At 38.4% G+C, this 17,006-nt stretch overlaps 1 protein-coding gene across 9 annotated transcripts in view; it reads right to left on the bottom strand.

Moving 5' to 3' along the window:
- Positions 1–17,006, bottom strand: part of MLLT10 (MLLT10 histone lysine methyltransferase DOT1L cofactor) — a 127,773-nt gene that overhangs the window by 24,168 nt on the left and 86,599 nt on the right. For all 9 annotated transcript variants that reach the window (XM_083579344.1, XM_083579337.1, XM_083579340.1 and 6 more), the window contains 2 exons: positions 14,738–15,307; positions 4,378–4,556 (listed from right to left, as the gene is read on the bottom strand). In XM_083579344.1, the coding sequence (XP_083435470.1) occupies positions 4,378–4,556; positions 14,738–15,307 (749 nt within the window). The remainder of the gene's footprint in view (positions 1–4,377; positions 4,557–14,737; positions 15,308–17,006) is intronic.

The raw sequence follows: 17,006 nt of genomic DNA, 5'->3' as shown, positions 1-17,006 counted from the left end.
AGTAGCTATGGAATAACTTAGATTCTGTTATATAAAAAAATTATATTGGGAACTGTTAAAATGACAGGAAAACCAAAAAGTGAGTAAATTGAGAGTTGTCAGAGATAAACTGTGTGGCTCCACAAGGGTCTGTACTGAGAGTCGGTATTCTTCAGGTCAGCCTTCCCCAGCCTGGTGCCATCTTCCATGTTTTGGCTTAGATCTTATCAGGCCTAGTCAGCAGGGCTGCTGTGGTTCAAAACATTTGTGGGGCACCACATTAGGGAAGTCTGCTTTAAAGTATCTACAAATGAGGAGGACTTTTTGGTTGGAATGACTAGGAAAAGCAAAGACATGGGTGAATAGGGCTCAGCTTTCCATTAAAGAGCTTGAATTCTGACCAGCCTCCAAGAATTTTGCACAAGTGTAGTGGGTTCCTTCAAGTCACCTGCATCTATTCAAAGCTAGCTAGGGCACAACAGGCACTTTCTTTTTTCAGCCTTCTGGAGCAATGCGGATTAGATTGGCAAGAAAACTGCTACCAATTCTCTGTACTTATTGTATCATGTGTTTTTTTGTGGGGTGGTTGCTGTTTTTAAAGCAGTAGTACAACATGTGATATGTTATACATTCAGATTTGATAGATGGCTACAGATAATATACCCTTTCAGGCTTTCACTTCATCCCAAGATACCATTCCATAGCATACCATGTTTGGAGAAAGGTGTTATGGGTATTTGGTCCTTTCAAACATTCAGTAAAACCATACCACTTGCCCACAAAATTGTCTTCACAGTCTGGCCATCTGAAAACTTCAATTTCTCTGCTAGTGCATTATACCAGACAAAGTTAAACTATTCTTGTGTCGCACATACACCCTCATTTTTGCAACACCTTGCTGTTAACTTTTTGCAGCTACCAATAAAAAAGTAGCTGCAAAACAAGATTTAGAGTTCTCTAAATTGGTGGTTGTCAAAAAGTGTGGCACACCACACTCATGTGGCAGGAGAGAATGGCAAGTGTGGCGGGAAGATTCAAGGACAATCAATGAAACATTTAAACATTTCATTCGTGCTGATGAGATGAGAGTTTGTTTCAAATTAAAGCTAATATAAATGAGATTAGCCAACGAAAGCAAGTTCACACCTCTCATCAACTTAAGGTAGGAGGATTGTTTATAATTACGTTTTGGGAAGGATTCATGTTCTTATGTAGCTGCATTATTTTACACTTTCTGGATGCCCCATGATCATATTATAAAGTAGCTGTGTCCTATGTTATAAATCAAGTACTGCTAAGAGTAGTTTCTTTCTGTTTTCCAATGTATTTCTTACCAATTAAATTTTTTGGTGTGGCACAATCAATTTTTTATTCTGAAAGTGTGGCCCAAAGGATGAATGTTTGAGAACCATTGCTTTAAATGGTATCATTGTGCTAATCAAAAATAGTCAGAATTTTTTATTAAAAAGAATAATGTATCCCAACCATTTTTTACACTTACATCAATACCTTATCAAACAGTTACTGAATGTATGGACACCCCATCAGATATCATAGTAATAGATCAACAAGGACATGGTGGGACAGGGTGTACCACCCACCCCCATAAAAGTAATTATGACTGGCAATATCCACATTTGGGATTGTGTGAAAAAGTGATACAGCAATAACCAGTAAAGTACAGCACAAATGCCAAACTGAAGCAATAAATATAAGCACAATACCAAATAATATATGGCTTAGTGTTATATAACCTATTTGTTAAACAAGCCTACAAACTATTTAGCATCTACTCTCTCTGCTGCATCTCCTTTTATATGGAATAATGAGACTAAAAATTTATGAATACCTTTCCAAAGATTATGCCTGTTTGTTAGCACATAAATAACAAAGTTTTTCATTATATATATGACTACCAGAAAGAACAGCCCTATGAAACCATGACACACATGCTTGCAAAGGCAGAAATCATATCATTGGAAGCATCTGTATACTGCAACAGCTATAAGAAAAAAACTCAATTGCAGAGAAGGATAAAAATGAAACCAGACTGAATGAGGAAAAGAAACAACTTTTTACTTACACGTAACTGTTTGAAGAATCTTGCAGATCTCTGTATTAACAGCAACTGCAGCAATTAGCTATTTTAGTAGAAGGGTTTTTGTACCCGTATTTATTTCACCTGTGGGGCCTAGAAGAAGTGTTTTGTTAAAGGGGACTCTCTTTAATTAACCCCTTTGGTGCTGAATTTAAAACTTTTTATATTCCCTCACAATGGATGGTGGTTGTTTTTTAAATGACCCAAACTTTTTAAAAGACTGCCTTTTTATGTTTTAGGCACAAAAAGCACTGCCAAGACAGCAATTATGATAGAACATAGTAAGCATTTCATCCAATCCAGTACCAAAAGGGTAAAGTACTAAAGGGTAAGCAGGTGAAGCTCCATCCCCTTTTCTCATGTTGTCTTTCACCTAGCAGAAATACCATAATGTTGCCCATTTTCTTATTCTTCTGGCAAAATTTACAATGAGATGATAAGCAGGCTTTGGTGCTACTAGCTGAGGTTCTGCTTTCAGCTGGAGTTAGCAAGAGAAACTTTGTTATGAAATTTCTGCCTTCTCAAGGAATTATGTTATTATTTAGAGGCTAAACTCCAAAATGAATCATAAATAATCAAGGCTAGCTCTTTCTCCTAAAAAGTATGTTCTAAACACAACTGAACACAAGGGGCGGTCCAAGACATTTTGGCACCCGAGGCAGATCCCAATGAGGAAGAAGGGTTCAAGGAAGAACTACGCCAGGAACCAGGAGGAAGTAAGAAAGATCAGGTTCCATTATTTGAAGTGAGTTTCCAATTCTGAAACCAATAAGTGAAGGAGAAAGATGCCCGACTTTGGTGTTCAATCTCTTCATGTGTCAATGAATATACAGTAGGACTGTGCTGTGAAGCCCTGCCCCCAATATTGCACCTCCATACTTGTGGAGTCTTCCTGAGTGGTTTAGAACTCTTGCTTCAGCCAATCACCCTCAACCTCTCGTAGTGAGCTGACGTGCTCAAGGGCAGAGCTTGGCAACATGCCCCCATTTCTCAAATATTCATTCCCACACAAGGAGCCTTAACAGCAGAAAAGGGCTCAAATCAGAGAGGGGAAGCAGCTTGTGTGTGAGCCTAGGGGGTGAAAAACCACAACCGAACAATGCAAATTGCAGTGATAACTTGTTGCTTATAGATTAAATTGAGGTTTTTTTGTGTCACTTTGTGATATTGATCTATTTTTAATTTTTTTCTTGTATTTATATTACCCCCTCCCAATATGATTATTCTTAGTCAAAGCAGAGTACTTTTCTTTTAAGCCCTCATTTTACAGTCCTAACGACATTTTAGTAGAAGAGTTTTTGTACCTGTATTTATTTCACCTGTGGGACCTAGAAGTAGTGTTTTGTTAAAGGGAACTCTCTCTAATTAACCCCTTTAGTGCTTAATTTAAAACTTTTTATATTCCCTCACAATGGATGGTTGTTGTTGTTTAAACGGCCCAAGCTTTTTAAAAGACTGCCTTTTTATGTTTCAGGCACAGCATACATCTTCATCATTGTGCATGCTGACTTTGGGTGCAATCTAAACTCTGCCAGAGAAGAAGCAACCCACACTGGCAACCCTGCTGGCCAGGGCAGAAGGGGTGGGAGATCAGGCCTAAACTGAGTCTGATGCTGTCACATGATGGCGGTGGCGCTGGCTTAGGCATATCCAGCAGATCCCAGGCTAATTCAACTGCTCCCCAGGTACATTCTGGGCCTTTCCACTGGCTGCTGCTAGTGGGGATCCCACCACCAACATTTCTGCCCACCTGGCAAACAAAACAAGCAGTTGCAGTCTGGCAAAGTGATGCTGACTTTACCATGCAGGCAAAGGCCAGCATGACTAGATAGAGGAACACTTCTGCCCAATCCAAACCACTACCACCCCCAGCCAGGAATAAAGGGGGTTTGGATTGCAGCTTTAGTTATAACCCAATTATAATGTCTACTTTCAACAGAGATCTTATAAGGCACTTATAGAAAGGATTAGCTTTGGAAGGCAAACACTGGCACAACGGGGGGTGGGGGGTGGAAATCTGTCGTAATGCTAATATTGAAACCACGGTGTGCAGACACTTTGAATAATATTTGCAGAAGTTTTATGAAACAAGTGAAGAGAAACTAACGGGAAGTCACAAATATGAGAAGGTTAGGTATTAAAGTATTTTTATCCTGCCTTTCTACATAAAATATCCAAGGAATGTAAGACTTAACATATTATATTGTTCGAATATTTGTATTTAGTTAACCGAAATACAAATAGCCAATATGGCTCATTTGTCGTGTCAGAATTTCTCACCAATAAAAAAACCAACCTACCTGAGTTGTAGCAACAGTTGTAGTTACAGAAGGTGTAGAAGACGGAGACAAAGTTCCCACTTGCTGTACGTGACCAGAAGACTGCTGAGGTAAATGTGAACTGGAAACAGGAGTGCTAGATCCTGAGCCAGACACTGTGTTTGGAAAGGACACTGCTACATCATTGCTGCTATAAATGCCTGAAAGAAAGCACACATACAAACGTCTTTCTGGATTCATGAACCAAATTAGTACTACATTAGTTGGATCTAAAGAAGGCCCTCTACTGCATTTTATATAAAAACAAGGAGTTCATTAAAAGGCATATGAAACAAGAACAAACCTATTGTGAAGTGGCACAAACAAATTTACAACTGTTTGCAGGTAGGGTAGGGGGATTGGTTTTTTTGTTTGGCTTGAGGATTATAACTATAACCTGGAAAATATTTTAAGGTTAAAAGGACAATTATTTAAACAATCATAAATTGCTACATTGAGTAATAATTATCACCCACATAGGGTAGCCTTAACTCTTCCTATAATGGGTTGGTCAGAAACTTAAAAGTCTAGCTTTTAGATTCTAAAATGTAATTGGTCAAGCTGCTTGGACAGCAAGAAGAGCAGGAGGAGGAGGAGTTTGGATTTGATATCCCGCTTTATCACTACCCTAAGGAGTCTCAAAGCGGCTAACAATCTCCTTTCCCTTCCTCCCCCACAACAAACACTCTGTGAGATGAGTGGGGCTGAGAGACTTCAGAGAAGTGTGACAAGCCCAAGGTCACCCAGCAGCTGCATGTGGAGGAGCGGGGAATCAAACCCGGTTCACCAGATTACGAGTCTACCGCTCTTAACCACTACACCACACTGGAGAATGTTCCATTGCACAATGACAAATCTTTGCAGTGTTGAACTGTTGTTCTTAGCACTACATTCAATACAACCCAATATCATTGTGGAAGACTGGTACAAAAACTTAGGTAGAAAACAAGGATGATACCTTCCTAGATCAGATTACCTACCACATTCTCAAAGAGGGGAGAGATGGTAGCAATGGAAGATTCCAACTCTCTAGATATCTATTGGAAGGCGAACATTGCTTAGATTTAAAAGTCTAACAAATTCTCGACCTGTCTTGTTGAAAATTTTATCTTCCACAAAGTGAAAGAAGAAACATGGGGACCTGCTATCCTACACCTGATATTCATCAACCATAAGAACTGGTTGGGCTGCTGAGGTGAAACAGCAGAGAATGTAAGTGACCACAACATCTTGGGATTCATGATACTGAGGAAAGAGAAAGCTTAACCTAGTCAGATGTGCACCCAAGACTTTAGGAAACCTGATTTCAGTAAGTTTTTCTCTTACTGATGTTGATTCCCTGGATTACACTGGGTTTGATAACCTTACATGTGGAAGTGATCTAGTGATTTTAGTATACCACATGCTACATATAAGTCAGCAGTATGATGTGATAGCACAAATAGCAAATGGAATTCTAGGTTGCATCTAGAGAAGTATAGTGTCCAGATTGCAAAAAAGGTACTACTCTATTCTGCTTTGCTTATACTTCTCCTGTGTCCAGTTCTCGATACTGCAGTTTAAAAGAACACTGACAAACTAGAATGTGTTCAAAGAAGGATGAGAAAGATGGAGAGGGGCTGGAGATTTTATGAGGCAAGGTTGAAGGATGTGCATGTTTAACCTGAAGATAAGACTATTAAGCAGCGTCATGCAGATGAAACAACCATTTTGTTTTCTGTTGCTCGAGACGGTGGGATCTTAAGCAATGGATTCAAATTTCAGGGGAAAGAATTTAGACAAACATTTGGAAGAATGATTGTTTCAATCAACAAAAAAATCAGCTATTAAACAGTAGAACAGATTGCCTGAAAAATTGTGAATTCTCCTTTGTTAGAAGGTTTTTAAGCAGAAAGCTAATGGCAACCTATCAGGGATGCTATAGTAGTGGGTTTCCTGTATCAGCAGGGCGACAGTAGATGAAATGAATTGTTGAGGTCCCTTTCCACCCTAGAATTCTAAATTGCCACTTCTTCCCTACTAGCTATAAATACATAATCAAAAGGCCAGAACCAATATTCAGAACATTTCAGGGACATACTAACTAGCGCCTAATTAAAATAGTTGACTTTTAGCTCTCTGAATGCCATTGGGGTGCAACCTTGGATTGCATAATGAACTAAGAAATAATGTTTAAGACTAAATATCTTTCCATGTATTTTTTTTAAAATAATAGCTGGTAAAAAGTGTAAGGCAGCTTGAGGTATACCTCCGTACTGCACAGCTATGAATGGAATCTAGGAAAGCCAGTCACAAAAATAATTAAAGAGAAAAAAGTGTTAGTAGTAGAATAACACTATTTTCATTTTGCTACACACAAAAACTGTAATAAAAGGAACCTGAGGAACTATTGACCTATCAGCCTCCTGCAGGCATCTACAAAGTTTTCACTGAGGTACTGAACAATTGACTCACTATAACCTTGGATTTCATCCAATCAATAGAACATACAGACCTTCAATCAGAATTTTGCACAAAAGACTACCTTTTGTGATAAATGAACCTGTGGAGAACATTCTAATATAACTTACCATCCTCTACAGTATTCATAAACTACAAGACAGCTTTTGAGTTTGGAGAAAAAGAACTCCATGTTAAAATTGTTTTAATATACACACAAAAGAATATATGTATAGATGTGGGTTTCAATAAAGAAGAATACATCTCTCTGCTGCTATTGCTCTGATCACTTACCTGTAAAAAGGGTTTTCTAACAGCTATTATATTGATTTTTTTTAAAGGCTTCCTGAGCGCATTCAATCATATTGCTTATTTTATGAATGAAATGATAGTATTAGAAAACATATCTAAGAAATGTTATATAAGTCATGGATTGTTTTCCATACAGTAACTTTCCATTCAGCAATATGCATATTTTATTGATATCCATAAACCTTCAAAGAAGGTTTTGCCTTTATTATTATGTTGCACCAGGTTTTACTTCCTATCATTCTATATTTGATAAGTTTATTAAAAGCTATTTTATCTGTAGGCATACATTGTGTATTTTAAATCATGGCAGGCTGAGGGCATATTGACTTAGTGACTTTGTGACACCAGCAACTGCCACAACAAATTTGTCCACCCCTTCATATCTATTTGCATGATTAAAATTCTCAGTATTAAATGTAGCTACTGTATATTCCTTACTTAACATTGTTAAATCAAAACACGATTAAAGTAAAACATTACTCTCATAGCATTTGTTAAGAGTCTTAGACCAGGACCTAGAAACCCAGGGTTAAAATCCTCACTTGGAAAAGCAGCTCACTGCCTCTCAACATAACATAGTTCACAGAGGGGTTGTGATGATAAAATGGGGAAAAAGAGAGCCTTGTATATAATCTTGAGCTCATTGGAGGAAGGTGGGATATGAATTTAATAATAAATAAGACAAATATACGCAAATATTACAGGCTTTTGCCAGGCTTATAGCACTTACAGAATCACATTACTACTACTAATGATGTTTGGGAGGGGGGAAATAAAAATTACTGATGAGAAATTACTGCTGATGAACATGCAGGGAGATGTAAATGAGGAAGAAGCAATGAGGAAACGAGGAAAAATGAATCATAGCAATCTTGGAAAGTGGACTGAAAGTGGACTCAGAGGTGAGCAACATAACAGCTATTTCTGGACACACCGAACTTATGGCAGCATGAGTATATAATGGAAGATTCTGCCAAAGTAAGGGACAGGAATACAAATTCCGGTCACTGTGGAAGAACTTACGTCTTCCAAACACTACCTAATTTGGTGTGAATCTCAGTAATTATACAGTACCTTGACCATGCATCCTTAAGGTAATGCCTTTTTCTCAGGCCCCACTAGTCTTGAGACTGAATAAGAGCACTGGCTATATATGCAGACAACGAATGTGTGTATAGACACATTTTTGATGGCTGCTCTACAAGCCTGAGAATAAGCACCCTTCATTTTCAGCTAGCTTTCAGTGATAGAGTTAATAAAGAATGAGAGAGCATTCCTTCCAAGGATGGCTTCAGAAATCGAAACATCCTAGAAAGCACAAACAACCCTTTTGCGCGCGTGCATGCGCACACACACACTCCGCAACTTACCACAGCCCCTCTTTATTTTAGTTGACAGCACCAAGTTGGAAAAGGCAATAGTTGTGTTTGCAAATATATTAATTATTTCAACAAGAGGCAAAGTAGAATCTTCAAAAATCACTGTTTGAAATATATTTTCCTCTGCTTGTTGTGAATGTAAATATTGCTCAAAATACCAGCTTGGGTGCTTTTGTATTTTTTTCTCCCTACACATACCCTTGTCTGAATAAACCTGAGCATTCACAGTTTTGAATATTTAATACCAATGTTTAGCATCACAGGAGATATTATATAGCATCCAAAATCATCTTTATATGGAGCCTTAATTTTCCTTTATAAACCTCAAACAACATATTTTGTTTTTTCTTCCTCAACAACTTTTTAAACAGGCTTTTTGAAGTTAAGGGCTGATTGCTATCTTGCAAATGAGCTACCAGGAATGTGTTCTATGGTAAATTGATTCCAGATGCTCAACGATGATTGATCCTAAGAAGGCGTCTTAACTTTTATTTTCTTAAGAAATATTTACAAAAAGGCAGTTGCCACTTACACTTTAAGCAAGAGCTATTTCTGGGAACTGAAGTACTTATAGAAAACTGAAGAAATGACACATCATAACCCAATTGCCTGTACAGACTTGTACTAAGTTTATATCCCACCTTTTGGTCTCCCAGATCAACAAGGCAGCAGCAAAAGAGACTGCTCTTTGGAGAGTTCAAAAGGAGGGTACCACTACTGAGAGAGCCCCATAAACCTAGCTTCTAATGGCTGGGCACTAGAGCAGAAGACAATCTAAGTTTATGGCACGGATGGTATGGGAAAAGTGCTCCCAAATGTTTAGGGCATTGAAGGTAAAAAGTAGTACCCAAAAGGTAAGTGGCAACAAGTGACATTATTTTAATACTGATGCAATATGTTCCTGGTATCTATCCCCCAACTACCATGTTTTCAGCCAGTTCAGAACTTTTCAAAAGCTGCAGTGGCTCGGCCAATTGGTGCCAAAGAAGGATAGAACTTTCTTTATGTATGCTACAACAGCAGCAAGAATACTTATCGCAAAGCATTGGAAGACACAAGATTTACCCACCCGGGAAGAATGGCAGATGAAGTTGATGGACTACATGGAACTGGCGGAAATGACTGGCAGAATCCGAGACCAGGGAGAAGAGTCGGTTTAATTACAGAAATACTGTAAAATTAAGGAATGTTAGAAGGATGCTGGAATGAAGTTACATGGCTTTAGCAGAAAGGTTATAAAGAATTAAGTAAAAATAGATTGTTAATGGGTCAAAGTGGAAAATTTAAGGTTAGACTGGGTTAAGATAAATTATGGAACAAAAATTGAGTAAGATGGAAAGGATTTGCTGAAACAGCTAATTGAACTAGAATACAAAAAAAGGGAGGTGTGAAGAGGTCGATGAAACAAGTAAATGAAAGATAAAGATATGGAAATATTGGATGTGTTTTTAAATGCTTTTGTTTTTCTTTTTTCTGTTTTACTGTATTGTTTTTTGCTTTTTTGCTTTCTTATGTATTTAATTTTTCATTTTTTCATTCTTCTTTTTTTCTGTAATCTTTAAACCTTTAATAAATATTATCTTTTTTTAAAAAAAAAGCTGCAGTGGCTGCTTCATGTGCAGCACATTAGAATAGTTTGAAGTTACCAGAACATATATAATAGTGGCTAGATTTCCCCCAAAAGGACACATGTGGCAAATTAGCTGGAGCTGAAAAGGTAGACCAGGACACAGATGCCACCTAGCCATACAATCTGCAAAACTGCTCCTACTGGGAAGTGTGACCTCCTTTAGAACAGGCAAATTTAAACGACTGGGCCATCCATCATCAACATCTCCTAGTGTGAAGATTAAAGGTAAAGGTAAAGGGACCCCTGACCGTTGGGTCCAGTCGTGGCAGACTATGGGGTTGCGGCGCTCATCTCGCTTTATAGGCCGAGGGAGCCGGCGTACAGCTTCCGGGTCATGTGGCCAGCATGACTAAGCCGCTTCTGGAGAACCAGAGCAGCGCACGGAAACACCGTTTACCTTCCCGCCGGAGCGGTACCTATTTATCTACTTGCACTTTGACGTGCTTTCAAACTGCTAGGTTGGCAGGAGCAGGGACCGAGCAACGGGAGCTCACTGAGTATTTTTTTTACTGAAAGGGGGACAAAATAATAAGTTTGGGAAACTCTGGTCTAAGGGATTGAGGAAAAGGTTTCCTCATCCATTTAAGGTTTTATCATCCTCTCTTACAAAAATGTGGGCAGTATTCCCACATTTCCTTAGGGGAACATTAATTGAATGGAACCATTTTTGAAGTAAAGTCTAATCAGCCAAAATCAGCTATATTAGGCCAAGCAGGTGGTAGGCCTAAGCACTCCAAGAATCTTGTACACATCCTTGGGTGACAAAACTGCAACCCACCCAAACAAGCCTACTAATGGATGCACTGGATGTGTTGAACAGCAGACATGTACACATTGTACTGCCCAAGATAGAAAGGATATCAGCAACTCTTAAGTGCCTTGCAAATAACCACAGTGAATTGCTGAGGATCTCCCATGATCACATTTCTAACCTGGTTATGAGATATCTCTAACAGCAATGAAAAGCTCTGCTTGTCAAGTTTTCCACCACAGCATTTGCACTATCATCCTAACTGCCTCATTAGTCTCAGCTCTTCAAGAATCAGCTCCAGCAAGCAAATAATGGCATTCACCTGAACCGATTCCCTGTTCCAAAGGTTAGTCATGTTAGTCAACTGAAAACTTCCAATGAGCTTTCTGAAAACCATCAGCCACCAGGAACAGAAAATTTTAATCTCTCTGCCATTGTTTACAAATAACTAAGGTGCTGAAACGCCAATCCTCACCAGATGTTTACCTGTTAATGACAAAAAAGGGGTCAAAATATTCCTGACTCTAAGATCACCAACATCCTATCAGCAGAGAGTATCAAATCTGGGGCACCTGCTATGTGCCTGTCCAACTATACACTGGGAGAGCTCCAAGGTAGCCACTAAGCCCCAAGTTGTTTCTACTGACATTCCCCAGCAACAACAGTCTGAGGGGTCCACAAAACCATTTCCTAGAACACCTCAGCAAGCTCAGTCAATTAGGAAGCCAGTTGGGAGTATATAAACAGAATCACTATTTTGTGTCACTGAGTGTACCTGGAGTTAGACTAATTAGTAAAGGCAGGATTTTGGGTGGAATATCTGGCAAGAAAGATGGAATATTTGAAAACCGCAGAAACTCCTCTACCCTACCCTGTCCCACAACTGATGCTGCAATGAAAACACAGCTAGGCAAAACTGGATTTCCAGCCTCCACTCTGCACAACGTAAGGCCTACTCTTGTGAAACATTAATGGGCATGCAGGAATTTCAATCATTATGCCTACAAATGTATTCAGAGCAGTTTCACTAGAAATAGTTCATGCATGCCTACAAACTTGAACGGTGGAAGTTGTAGTAGCAGAAAACCAAACATGTATGGAACACATTAGCACACTCAAGATGCTGTATGAGGATTTTAAAAACAAGAGGGGATAAAATTATCCTCCATAAATTCAAGTTGTTATATATACAATTGCTGTTGGCATGCAGTATTTCTCCTACTTGCTTCTATTTCAAGGACATCACACAAGCATCTGTTTGGCCACTGTGAGAACAGAATGCTGGACTAGATGGGTCACTGGCTTGAATCACCAGGCTCTTATGTTCGTATAGCCATGCACTGATTTCTGCATATGTGTGTTGGCCTTCTGGAGGTGGCCTTTCCACGCCAACCTCTTATGCTCTCTAACAAGGTCCTTCTGACCAGTATAGAACTTTGGAGTGCCAATCATCACAGTAATTCCCATGTAGGAAGCACTCAGCACTCTATGGATCATCCCCACATTTTTTATTTGCATTTTCTCAAATGTCATTTCCTTTACCGCTTTCATGTTTCATGTGTTTCATGTCTACAAAGACTTGTATGCGTGATTTAGGAGTGGACAAGCAAGACTGCATGTGAAATAGATATATAAACATGACTAATAGCCACTATATGTAACAATACAACATCTCTGAAATCCTCAAATGGTTGATTTCCAAATTCATCAAATTATTAGACCAAATATCGTGAATTGCATCCTGTTTCATATTTCAGTAGAAAAGATATGGAAAATATAGTGCAGATGACAGCTGAAGGTCCCCTTGTATATTGTTTTCAAAGCAGTGTTGATCCTGGTTAACTGATATAGTTCCTGCATAGGTACTTGATGAATCGAGCTATATCACAAAGGGCTTTCTGCTCCCAAAGACCATATTCCAATGATAACATTTCCAAATATAATAGAGGGGTAACAACACTGTGTTGTTACTCAATCCTGCCGGTTTGCCTGAAAGTGCTAAACATTGCATACATAAAGAAAACTTAAATATCAAGGCTGTCACAAATTGGAGGGGATGCTGGCAGTGTAACAGACCTTGTACTTTCTGCATACTTTTCAAATTGCCCACATCAATTTACTTTATGTGCCCAAACTAAAATACACACAAATTTCAGGTCCCCCTCCCTTAAAGTTCTGTGTTCTTCAAGAACTGTTAAGCAAGAATAGCCAACAGTGACTTCCTGTGTAGAAACATTTTTGAAGTTTGATAGGCAAGAAATAAAGAGTTGGAGGAAGAATAGTTTTGGAGAGAAAGTTCAAACTCACATACACAGGATATTTAAATCATTCTTTAAAAGTTACAGTTGCAATTATCAGGGAAGCGGTTGGAATTTTAAGGAAGAAACAGCACATCCAGGAAAGATAATGCCTGTTAAAAAGCCACACAATGCTGTTGACTGCTTTCATTCTAGAATAAAGGAAACTGTACGCTTAAAATAACAGCAGTTTTGGTAGCTGCTTCCCAGTTACAAAATATCCGCTTGTTTGCAAGCCAGAAAGAGGAATTCAAATAGCTGTTACCTTCTGCTACTATTTTCCCCTAGCCTTTTACCATTAAAATATATCCTGGTTTGTTGGAAATCTCTTATTGAAAACAGTAGAGTGAATTTTCTGGAAAAGCTTGAAATCCAAAAAAATAAATAAATTCATCTATCTTAAATCAAAGGGTATCTGAACCAAGTAAGTCTGACCTGGTTAAATAAAAATTAAAAATTCGTATTAATTTTACTTACTGTTTAAATATCTGAAAAGTTCTCCAAATAGTCAAATTAATTACACTGCTAGTTAATTTTAGAAAATAATGCATCCCTCAATCTGAAAAGTGTTCCATGGGAAAATGTAATTGTGGAAATTTTTTCATCCAACACCACTGATTAAATATTTGGACACAAACTGTAGGAAATGTCTTTTTGTGGTGCCTCTATAAAGTATACCTAAAATCCACCCAGTGAAGAAATTATTACATACCTCCATGAAGGCTTTCTAGTTTATAGTCTTGCACTGAAATTCTAACATTTCTACACCTTAAAAAAAAATAAAAATCACAGCACTTGGTATTCCAAACCCCTCAAACCAAAGCCAAGTTCCTTTACTAAGCACGTTCCTTTACTTTTTTGACTATTTGCAAAACTTTAATTTTGCTTTTATTTTTTAAAAATAAAACTTTGATAGCAAAACCAAATGCCATTACAGAACAAAACAATTATCTTTGGATGTGTCTATCAGGGATCCTTGTGAAACACTGAGAATATTAACAGAAAGCGAAGAAAGTCATCACACATTTTCTTAACAGGCATTATTGGATGAGACCTCAGTTTGTTTCTAGTTATAAGTATTTTAAGTTCAATCTTTGTTAGTCATTATTCCAAACATGCGTATAGTGTGATGGGGTGTGTGCTAATTTTTCTATTTTCAAGATAGCCAGTTTAGGGGGCATCAACTTAGACTGGATGTACACACCATATTTTTTGCTCTATAAGACGCACCAGACTACAAGACGCACCTAATTTTTGGAGGAGGAAAACAAGAAAAAAATATTCTGAATCTCAGAAGCCAGAACAGCAAGACGGATCGCTGCGCAGTGAAAGCAGCAATCCCTCTTGCTGTTCTGGCTTCTGGGATAGCTGCGCAGCCTGCATTCACTCCATAAGACGCACACACATTTCCCCTTACTTTTTAGGAGGGAAAAAGTGAGTTATAGAGCAAAAAATACGGTAATCATTGAGACCAAAGTTCCATGTTATATTATATACTCAAACTTCTGCTTTCTAAAGTAAAACATATGCCTACCTGAACCAACAGGGGAGGAGCCAACACTGAGACTTTGTAGACTTCCATTCCTAAGCAACGTTGGAGATTTTTGCAAATTAGAACTGGTTATACTTCCTGCAGCAGATGCCACAGATGATGTTGGGGAGGCAGAACAAACCGATAGGTGGGAAATATTCTCCTGACTTTTATTTCCTTTTGGCCTACCAGGCCCATGTTTACACTGCTTATTTCCTTTCCGCTTCTTTTCCTTTACAGTTTCATCTTCTGTCCCAGAGGACTGAACACGCTTGTATCCTGTTGATGTAAGGCTTGAATTACCCAACTCTCCAGGTGAGCTGTCAAAAATATTAGGCTGGGAGGCAACAGTTGAGGTTGAAGGAAGACCAATTAAGGAAGTAAAACAATTCACACCCCCTTCCTGGCTTCCAGTCTCTCCTTTATGTACATCTTTGGTCGACAATGTCTGCTGGGAATGAGTATAGCTGTCATTACGTAGATCCGAGTCTGTAAAACTCAAAAAGTCCTGGGGAGACTGAACTGAACTTCCGGAAGATGACTTTATACTACTTGGAGTTCCCAAAAAACTTCCTGGAGAAAAGGACAAAAAAGAGTGTTAAAAATAAAATAAACTGGCAACTGTGTAAGCACAGCAATACAATTAGCACATGTATCTTGTTGGCAAACAAGAAGTTACAGCAGCTTTGCTGTTTGTGTTCTATAAGAGTTTTGCACCAGTCTTTGTGCCATCCAAAAGGGGCAGGGAAGTGGCAAAGTTACAGCACATGTTATGTTCTCATATTCCCAGCCAACCTTCATTTCTTTCAGCTCTTTACTGGCCTGGACAGTAATGACTGAGATTGCACTAATAAAATGGATAAAGCCCAAGTAAATCACAAAGTAGAGGTTCTTATCACTCTGTAATTCAACTTTGGCACCAATGTTCAAATTGTTTTATAAAACTGTTTTATGATATTGTGCCAATGAAAATCCTCTAAAATATAATTTCTCAGCCACGACTGCCGTGGGGCAGAAAAGATGTGAAAGAAATGAAATCAGGGTAACTGGGGTGGGGGGGGGTGGGGAAATGGCAGTGTGCCCTAAGTTTATCCCTGTTTCTATCATTCTGACTTGCCCTTTCTAGATGGCACTGACTAATTCCCCACAAGGCAAATCTGTATGAACAAAACATTTCTCAGAAAATGGAATCCAAACATGGCCAATATGTTCCCCTTCTAATTATTAGTTTTACCAGCTTCAGCAAACCATAATAAATAAGTCTCAAAATAACTGAAAATTAATCACAAAGCTTTCCATTAGGAAAAGAATATTCCTACAATAAATATGAGCATTGTATTGAATGCCTTTTAAAATACTTTGCATATATGTCAAATGCTTTCAGTACAGAGGCTGATGAACATATCTGTAAAAAGTGAAAAGAGATGGTTCAGATGTCATGACAAACCATAGTTTAGAATTATAACTGTGATCCTGGGACTCAATCAGTGACTGACAGGTCTTGCAAAGTCCCTACTTGGCTCCTCAGAAATTTAGTCAGCTGAAGGATTACAATAACAAGTTTCAATCTCATATAATTTCCCCTTCCCCCTGTATGAGGAGCTCATAAACTTTAGACTACATTGTAGATTAACAAGAGTTTACCACTCTAAACTGTGGTTACTCTTAACCATGGTTTCTTGCAACAAAGCAGCTAAGATTAAGCACAGTTAATTTTGGTACTGTGGCTGGCCACTGTGAGAACAGGATGCTGGACTAACAAAAATTACAGCATGCAGTAATTCCTTGCTGGACGAAAAGGGGTTGGCAGCTGGTGGTCCTCAGGCCAAGACAAAAATGTAAAAAGGCAGGACCATAAAAAACTGCACACATTTCACTATAAAATTATATACAAATCAAAAATAAAATAACAATAAGATAAACCAGATTCTGAAAACAACAGTAAAATGCAAAATATACAGAAAATCAGAAGATAATGTGACTGAACAGCTTAATGCAAATAAAAAAAGCTTCCAGGTGCCAAACAATAAGATAAACAGTTTCTGAATAACATGATGAAATGCATTATATGTTATATGACAGAAGAGAGTGGCAACTGATTTCACAGCTGCCAAACCATTCCCTCCCTTTTAGGTGTCTTAAAACAGCTTCATATAAAGGAAAGATAAGTCAGGTTGACAACTAGTGTGATGTAGAGTGCTGCACTAGGAGGCACACCCATACCCCAGAAACTCAACAGTTGCTGCAAGCATAAAACGTGAAAGGGGGAAAC

This window comes from Podarcis filfolensis, assembly GCF_964270895.1.
Source record: "Podarcis filfolensis genome assembly, chromosome: 12".
In the NCBI taxonomy this organism is placed as follows: Eukaryota; Metazoa; Chordata; class Lepidosauria; order Squamata; family Lacertidae; genus Podarcis; species Podarcis filfolensis.
Note: the sequence above shows the minus strand (reverse complement) of the source record. Positions and strands in the feature narration are given on the sequence as shown.